A 9,346-nucleotide genomic window follows, 5' to 3' on the forward strand; every position below is an offset into this window, starting at 1 on the left:
CTTCTGTGGTTTTCCCAGAGGCTGTCTGTTGGAAGACTTCAGTGTTTTGAAATGTTTCCCAGAATATTTGGTTAGGCTGTCTGGCAAGCAGCAGTGAACAGAGCTTTATTTGCTCCTGCTGGGTATCTGTGGGATGAAAGGTAGCTATGCTGGTTTTGTGGGCAAGATGCAAATGTGGTGATGTCTGGAGCCCCGGACTGATCGTGTGGGTTGGCTTTCTGGAAAGGGAAGAGAGTTTCTCTTCCCCAAAAGAATTCATGAGTGTGTCCACTGTGCTTCCTGAACTGAACTAGTTAAGAACTTTTCTTTTTCTCATTGGATAATTTCACTTGAATTGAACTGGTTCAGTTCCTATCTTAAGTTGATAACCTCTTGTATTTTCTGAAGTGCCCTTTTCTCTTTGGTGGACTGACCTTAGCTAATTACTCCTATGTTTTGACATTGGCATCATCACAGTTGCTATTGTGCAGCCATGCTGACACTGTAAATTCATCCATATAATCCATCTTGCTTTTGTCTGTTCTTGGGGCCAGATTTTGGGCCCTCTACAACCTGAACATCTTGAAACTCCAGATCTTTCTCTTGGCAAGCTTCTCAATAGTCTCTGTCTTTATCGATGATTTCTTCTCTCCCCACCCTCCCCTATGAAGAAGGGATGCTGGGGATGAAGAACCTGGTGCATGGGTCTTCTGCCTGATGCCTGCATCTTATCCTATCTGAGTGAATCAGAGAGAGAACAGACCTTGGTGACCGAGTACTGGGTTTGTGCCTCGTGTAACAGATGGTCCTATTGCATTCACATTCTGAAGTGTTTAACGTTAGACTTCACCAAACCTTCAATCCCAGTGCCGAGAATTTAAATGGAGCAGGATGCAGGCAGAGTTGAAGATAAAAATGGAGGAGAGATGTCTTAGGCAAACTAGTCTATCCTGCAAGGGGAAATACTTGCCCTCCCATTTCCCTGGGATGACTCGAAAGGCAGTTCAGCGTGCCCCAGAGGCTGCGTCTCCAAGCAGAGCTCTGGTAATGGCCAGGATACGGCACTTTCCAGAAGCGTATTTCAGTATTCACCTACAAGTCTGAAATGGCAGGAGGGGGAACACATTTAATTAAGTCTTCCTGCACCCTGAGTATTTCATCCCTTGCCTTAATGTTTGTAGCCTTCATATGTGTGGTGAGAATTAGCAAGTTTCCGGCACTTTGCATGGGAAGAGTTGCCTTCGTATCAGCTTGGCTGGGGTCTAAGCAGCATGCCTTGGCTCTCCCCCTCCGGCGCAGGGCCGGGCTCGGCTGGGCTCTGCGGGACTGGAGCCTCCCAGCACCTCCGTATAGAACCAGCCTCCGAGTGTGTTCCGCAGGCCTTCAGAGACTCCCGCGGGCGCCTCTTCCAGTCGCTTTGAGTGCAGTCTCCCCAGAGTGCCCCATTTCTGCACTCCCGTGTTCTGTTGTGTCTGTCTGTCTGTCAGCAGTCATGTGGACTGCACTGCAACTAACCTACCCTGGAGCAGGACGCTGCCCACGATGAGGAGCTGGCAAATAAGAGTTTTGCGTGACTAGATCACTGCAATTGTAAGATAATAAAGAAGTACAGGCAGCAGTGCTAGAGCATGGCTTTGTGCAGGGGAAACTGAAGGAGATCAAGGTACTCATCTTCCATAACGAGCAGCTCTATATTATGTTTGCAGCAATGACTGCAAGGCATGTGGTAAGATATGCTATTGTCAAAAGTGATATAAAAGCATCTTTTGTATTGTCTCCCTTACATCAGAGAGAATTGTATCTTACTGCATTGTAACTTTGTGTTCCAGTAGTGTGTCTTTATTTGCTATTGCTCCACCTTTACAGGAAAATAAGGAACAGCATATTGTAACCCATATGATAATTACATAGGTTTTCAGCAGAAATATTTCACAAAGCAGCTGGAAACTGGTCATCAGAGCATCTTGCAGTCACTCTGCTGGGGACTCTTCATTGACTGCCATGTAATTAACTGTAGCAGTAATATGTGAACTGCTATGTATTTGTGAGACAAGGATTATAATTTCTTGTTCTGGGTTTTATGAAAATCTTGGGCCTACAGACCTTCAGCTAGTGAACCTCATCTGAATGGCTAAGAAATTATAATGTTTAGAAACAGTGAGTAATGAAGAACTTGATAGGACAGGGACAGTTTCTTGGTCACATGCATCTAATGTCTCTGGAATCCTGTATGGTTACATTATACTGGTGACACTTGTACAATAATTCATACTCTAAAGGCCATAAAGATACAGGATTGGAGTCTGCTTTTAGGATAGTGCAGGCAAAGTCAGAAAATCCTTGGCTGAGTTTCATCTTGAACTAGTTCAAGTTCTCTCTCACTACTCCTTGTTGACAGATGCCCCAGAACCTTCCCTGTTCTGATGGCTGAAACCTTAATTTCCATTTTACGTATTCCTGTCTATTTTATGTTTGTTCATTCTTGTGCCGCCATTGTAATTTAGATCAAATCGCTATTCGCCATTCCCCTATTGAACATTAGGGAAATCTGCTTACAATTCAGGTACTTGCATTGCCTAATCTCAGCAAGGAATATTTACTTTAAAGGCGTTAATTCCTCTGCATGTTTGGACTGCACTTGTTTTCCCTATCTTGTAATTGCTATTGCATCACTTTAACTGTACGACTAGGAAGAAAGATGTTCCTTGTGCTACAGCACAGTATGGGCTCTCTCTTCCTGCATTGCAATGATAACTCTGGCAAAAAAGCATTCTTGGCATGAAAGAGAAGTGGTTATATAAAAGCAAGGCGTGTACATGTGCCTGTATGAGTACCACTGTTTGATGTGGTTGTGGCGGGTTGACCCTGGCTGGACGCCAGGTGCCCACCGAAGCCGCTCTATCACTGCCCTCCTCAGCCGGACAGATGAGAGAAAATACAATGAAAGGCTCGTGGGTCGAGATAAGGAGAGGGCCATCACTCACCCGTTACCGTCATGGGCAAAACAGACTTGACTTGGGGAAATTAATTTAATTTATTACCGATCACGTCAGAGTAGGATAATGAGAAATAAAACCAAATCTTAAAAAACACCTTCCCCCACCCCTCCCTTCTTCCCGGGCTTAACTTTACTCCCGATTTTCTTTTCCTCCTCCCCCGCAGTGGCACAGGGGGATGGGGAATGGGGGCTGCGGTCAGTTCATACACGCTGTCTCTGCCGCTCCTTCCTCCGCAGGGGGAGGACTCCTCACACTCTGCCCTGCTCAGGCGTGGGGTCCCTCCCACGGCAGACAGTCCTTCACAAACTTCTCCATCGTGAGTCCCTCCCGCAGGCTGCAGTTCTTCACCAGCTGCTCCAGCATGGGTCCCCCGCAGGGACACCAGTCCTGCCAGCAAAGCTGCTCCAGTGTGGGCTCCTCTCCACGGGGCCACAGGTGCTGCCAGGAGCCTGCTCCAGCGCGGGCTTCCCATGGGGTCACAGCCTCCTTCGGGCATCCCCCTGCTCCGGCGTGGGGTCCTCCCCGGGCTGCAGGTGGAGACCTGCTCCACCATGGACCTCCATGGGCTGCAGGGCACAGCCTGCCTCACCATGGTCTTCCCCATGGGCTGCAGGGGAAACCTCTGCCCTGGCGCCTGGAGCACCTCCTGCCCTCCTTCTGCACTGACCTGGGTGTCTGCAGGGTTGTTCCTCTCGCATATTGTCACTCCTCCCTCCAGCTGCCATTGTGCAGCTATTTTTCCCCCTTCTTAAATCTGTTATCCCAGAGGTGCTACCTCCATCGCTGATGGGCTCCGCCTTGGCCAGCGGTGGATCCATCTTGGAGCCGGCTGGCGTTGGCTCTGTCGGACATAGGGGAAGCCTCTGGCAGCCTCTCACAGAAGCCACCCCTGTAGCCTCCCCGCTCCACCCCACCTGCTACCAAAACCTTGCCACGCAAACCCTATACGGTGGTATACTGCAGAAGAATTTCTGGTGTTAAGGTACTAAATTCTATGTCAGGTTTCACAAGCTTAATCTTTAAACAGCAATGTGTGTCTAAGTCTTCTGGTCAGTATTAGTCAAGACATTTACAAATATGTAAACTAATAGCTGTAGACAAGGCTGTCTAAGATGCTGTCCTGTTTAATTGTATTTGTATATGGGTTGACTTAATATTTAAAGGTTTTAATATCTTGCCCATTCACATCTGCATATTAAGCAAACCAAAAGTAGTTCTGGTTAACATGTAGTGAGTGCTAATCAAAGATTTGTGTTTAAATTTAGGCTTTTAATTCTCCAGGCCCAGAGATGCATCTGAAGCTGGCCATCCAGTGTTGCTGAGAAAAAGAAATGCTTGAGAACCAGGAGTTATAAAAAGGAATTCTGAGGACGCTTTAATGCTCGCAGTGTTAGCAGGAGTCAGGATAAAATAGAAATAGGAAAGATAGTTCATGCACTTCAGTTCTTTAGGAAACACATTAGTGACCAGCAAATTATTTTTGCTCTATAGATGATCTTTCCAATGCTTTTTGAAATTTGTTGATTTAGCATTGAGGCAGGGTTCTTACTCAAATAACAAAACTTTAAATTATAACCTATTCTGAGAGAGACTGCATTGCAAAGCGAGACCCAACGCCAAACACCAAACCATTCAGTCTGATGAACAATAAGGTTGGATTAATTGATCTTTGGGACCTATCCAGAAAAGGATTTAAGTGTCTGGCGGGAGCTTTTCACACTATGCTCAATGGGTGTTTACAGTTCCGCTCTGTAATGACAAAGCAGGAAAGTGGCGGAAGTGTTCTTCTGTCCCTCTACCTCCTACAACCCCATGTATTTAAAAAGATAAAGACAACAGCTTAAAATTTTAATCTGTTCAGCTCAACTACGAGTTGAGCTATTGACCTCAGCAAAATATTCTCAGACTTCCTTGTTGGTTCAGTGGAAGTGGCTCAGTAGGACATAACGTGACCCACAGCCAGGCTAATGCTTTTTCAATCCTTGTGTCCAAGATAACAGCAATCTCTTATCTTGAAGGCATTTCTGCCCGCTTGGTTATTTCCTTTTTTTTTTTTTTTTTTTTTTTTTTTTGGTAGGGATGCACTCCTACCACTATATCTTGTGAATTTTACTTACATAATAATTAACATTTATGTCTAATATGCCAGACTGATTTTTGGGTATTTGTTATGATTTTTGTAATGTAATCACCTACTTGGTAAGCCTCTGTTTTGAAAGAGAGCTAGCAAGTAAAGAAGCTGCTCTTATCCTTACTGTTTTCCATTGCAACCTTCTCTCCACATTATTCTCAGGAGCCTATTTTAATTCTTGCAGAGCCTGTAAAGGCAGAGTGCTGAATGTGTGTATGTAGCTCCAAGAAAAGACAGGCCAAAAGATGGGGTAATGTAGGAAAATGGGGCACACAACTTCTTGTTTTGTCTTTGTGCTGTTAGTGCTGGATGGAGAGTCGTTGCAGCGCTGCTTCTTCAACAAGCTTCGGGATGTTTGCTGTGAGTGGCAGAAGCAGTTGCCACCACTGAGACCACTGAAGCGGTTCCTGCTTGTTTCCATCCACGCCATCCGTAACACTCGCCGGAAAATGGAGGACCGCCACGTTCTGCTCCCGGAGTTCAATCAGCTGTTTGGTTTATCAGTAAGTCTGGACAAAATTGGGGGGGCCAGTTTGTTAGCTTTTGAACAGTCCTGTAAACACAATGACCTAGTGATGGACGATCTGTGAAACGGTGAGAATTTGTTGCCACAAGTTATTTATCATGTCTGTGCTGGGACAAGGACTTACTGACTCAGATTGCCAGGGGCTAACTACTGCCCTGATAAAGAAGGATCTTGTGACCTTAGGTTTCGTGTCATAAGTGATACAGAAGTTCACGTAGTGTTACGGTGCTGGAGTTACAATGCTCTGGTGACTGAGGTAACTGATACATTAAGAAAAGAAGGGGGGAGAACAGCAGTTGTACAAGTGCCAATTAATGAAGCTGCAGTGGGACTACATAACCAGCTGTCTGCTGTTTCAATTCCAGATTATATTCAAGGATCTTAAATGACTAAGAGTAAACAAAGAAAAGTAATTCCCCTGCAAAGTACCCATTTTATCCATTTTGCACATGGGTAAGCTGACTTAAATTGCCCTTACCTATGCAACATTGCGTGGAAGAAAGCCCAGAATAAAGAACCTTTGCTTGCTGGTACCAGTCTATGAGCTATTTTGGTTTTGACCATGAATACGTCTTCCTCTCTCTCCCTCCCCGTAAAAGGATGACATTGATCGCGCTTACTTTGCCGTATTTGACGGCCATGGTGGAGTGGATGCTGCCAATTATTCAGCAACCCATTTACATGTGAATGTTGGGCTACATGAAGAGATTGTTAAGAATCCAGCTGAGGCCTTGAAATGCTCTTTCCAGAAGACAGATGAAATGTTTCTTTTCAAAGCCAAAAGAGAGGTGAGTGGGTAGAGATTAATTCCATTGTATTTAAATAACACTGAGAACTGTTGGGCAACATGGTATTATCCAGAAAATTCTGGCAGTACGGTTTCTTTGAATCACTGACTTCTTTATGAAATTATGCTACAGGTAAAGGTTTTCTTTGATCAAATTATTTCTTCTTTGAGGAAAAACAAAGTGCTTCCAAGTTCAAGATGAGTGATTGAAAAGAAGTGTTAAGTGGTTTAAATGATCCTGACATACCAATTATTTCGGAGAACACTCTGCTGCCTTTTTGCCTAAATTAGGCAGCCTCTAGATGTTCTGTTGTCCTACCTCTCTTCCTGATAGTATGGTCACTATCTTCCTCTTTCTTGTCCTACCATTAATGTCACAGGTGGTTGTAAGATGAAAAATGTATTCTGTGATTTAAATCAGACTCTTCAGTTCATTAAGCTTACTGATCAGCTTTGGATCAAGTTGGTATGAGGAACATTCTTTCTTCAAATCTACATAATGGGAGGATGGTTTATTATACAGTTTAATGAGAACTCTTTTATTATAGCAGTAACTGAATATGGAAGTATTCACTGTTAATGTCTTCATTTCTGTCAGTGAGGAACAAAAGAGGGACCAGCATCTTCATGAGGTCTGACTCTCGCTGTTCTTTACAGGGAATCTGGGACAGTTAGGTTCCTTCCTTTGTTGACATCCTCATTTAAATACCCAAGGATAAGGGGATGTATGCGGAGCAAGGTGTCCGTAGCTGCTAGTGGTAGAGTGGAGAATGTGAAAGGGACTGGGGAGACCTGTGTGTGTTTGTGAAATGTTCATACTACTGAAGGTCAGATCCTCGTTCTTTTCTGTGTGTCTCTGTGTTTTGAACAAGGTCTTAGTCTCCTAGATCAGTTTTGGAATTAATAGCAGAGAAGGAAGAACATAACAGAGGCAGTATTAACCATCTGCATGTTAGAATATGTAAACAGTTTGTTTCAAGTCTGTCTAATATCTTGTACCTTTTTTCCAGGTACCTGAATTATGATTGGCAGGTCTCTTCTACTGCATTTAAGTGTGATTAAAGCTAGGTTTACAATATTGCCGTGTTACCTAGTAGGGCTTGTTGAATACTCACCTAACATACCTGTTTTCTTCTGTAGAAGCTGCGGAGTGGTACCACAGGTGTATCTGCGTTGATTGTAGGGAACAAGCTACACATAGCATGGCTAGGGGACTCGCAGGTAATGCTCGTGCAGCAAGGAAAAGCTGTGACATTAATGGAACCTCACAAACCAGAAAGAGAAGTAAGTCTGACTTGGTTTTTTCTGTCTGTGTTGTCAGAATCTCTCTTGAAACCTTTTGGAATCAAGCCTTCCTAAGTGTTCAGTGCTTTCTGTAATAACATATATTGTATGGTAGGATTCAGAGAACTGACAATTTCTTTTTTTCCATCCACTGCTGTGTCTTGAAAAGGTGATCCCTACAACTGTGCCTCCTTGAAAGTACTGATGGTACTGGTAGTCCTGACTTCAGCTCCTGCTCAGACTGTCTTTTCAAAATTTGTAGTAATTAAAGACTTTCACAGGATTTTTTTGTGTGTGAATTTAAAACTGCCTGTTATAAATTAACTTATTAATTTGAGATTAACAGCAATTTAAAATGTTAGCATAATGCAAGTCGTTCATAGTATGTTATACTGTCGTTCAAAAGCTAACGATAAGCTACTAGCCTAACTGGCTTAAAGTGTATTGCATTTTCTATATATTTTAAATAGCCAGGTATTTTATTACATTAAATTTGATGGGGATCTCGCGAGGTTAGATAGCATTGCATGACCCTTTGCCTTCATAGCACGAATATTTGTAATAACTGAGTAGTTAAAGGAATATCAATGCAAATGCTATTGTTACATAGCCTAGTTATCTTGTATTCTGTTCCAAATATTCACCCAATTGTTGTATGGGATGGGAAGAAGTGGCAGGAGAGGGTACTCATCCACATGGGAAAGAACGTGATGATACAAAAACTTAAGAATTCTGCTTTTTTATGGACAAGCCATGGTATGGTTGGGAAGTAGGTGGGTTGTTTCCAGTAATCTTAAGTGCATCTTTCCAAGCTAGATTCTGATGTGTGTGTTTGCCATATTCATAGTATAAATACAGAAGGTGAAGCAGCTCTTGTTTTGGGTTTTGCCTTTTCTTCCTCTTCGACTGGATAACACCAAGGTCAGTAAGCCATGGGTAGGCTTTCAGTATAAAAATTATATTCTACTGTTTTTCAGGATGAGAGAGCACGTATTGAGACTCTGGGTGGTTGTGTAACCTATATGGACTGCTGGCGGGTTAATGGTACCTTGGCTGTTTCCAGAGCAATTGGTAAGATAAACCATCAGAATTAGTATAGTTCAGATTAAATTTGATTAAAACACACCACCTGAGACTGTATGTTTTCTGTAAATGACGTTTTGCTCAGCATCAACCAAATAGTAAACCATTCTTACTGTCTTTGCCATAAGGCTAGCTTACAGCTATATAACTTACATAGCTTGCAGCTATATAATCTTACTGGTTTTACCGTAAACACAGAATATTGTTTTATTTTACATACTAGCCATGACAGTCCTAATTCTTTTATACTTCTAAGTCTTTTGCTTCTTGTATATGTCTTTGATACTGTGGCGTTCTACAGTAGCTTAACAAACGTGGAGTATTTAGTTTGTAAAAGTGGAGGAAGTAATAAATGTTCATCTGGCCTCCTTTATGTGTCTGAATGTCTGCTTTGTGGGGTTTTTGTCCACTTCAATATTAATATATCTTTCTCCTGACTGCAGTTCTTAAGTCAGATCTCTGCATCCTCCTTCAAATCACACATATCCAGCAATTTATGGCATTTTAACTGTAGTATTCCAGAATCTTATTAAACAAGCTTACTTTGTTACTCACCA

At 42.9% G+C, this 9,346-nt stretch overlaps 1 protein-coding gene across 2 annotated transcripts in view; it reads left to right on the plus strand.

Moving 5' to 3' along the window:
* Positions 1-9,346, plus strand: part of PPM1F (protein phosphatase, Mg2+/Mn2+ dependent 1F) — a 43,172-nt gene that overhangs the window by 10,991 nt on the left and 22,835 nt on the right. For both annotated transcript variants that reach the window (XM_082325146.1, XM_082325145.1), the window contains exons 3-6: positions 5,413-5,612; positions 6,235-6,423; positions 7,563-7,706; positions 8,684-8,777. In XM_082325146.1, coding sequence (XP_082181272.1) covers positions 5,413-5,612; positions 6,235-6,423; positions 7,563-7,706; positions 8,684-8,777 — 627 coding nt within the window. The remainder of the gene's footprint in view (positions 1-5,412; positions 5,613-6,234; positions 6,424-7,562; positions 7,707-8,683; positions 8,778-9,346) is intronic.

This window comes from Platalea leucorodia, assembly GCF_965183815.1.
Source record: "Platalea leucorodia genome assembly, chromosome: 12".
Taxonomy (NCBI): Eukaryota; Metazoa; Chordata; class Aves; order Pelecaniformes; family Threskiornithidae; genus Platalea; species Platalea leucorodia.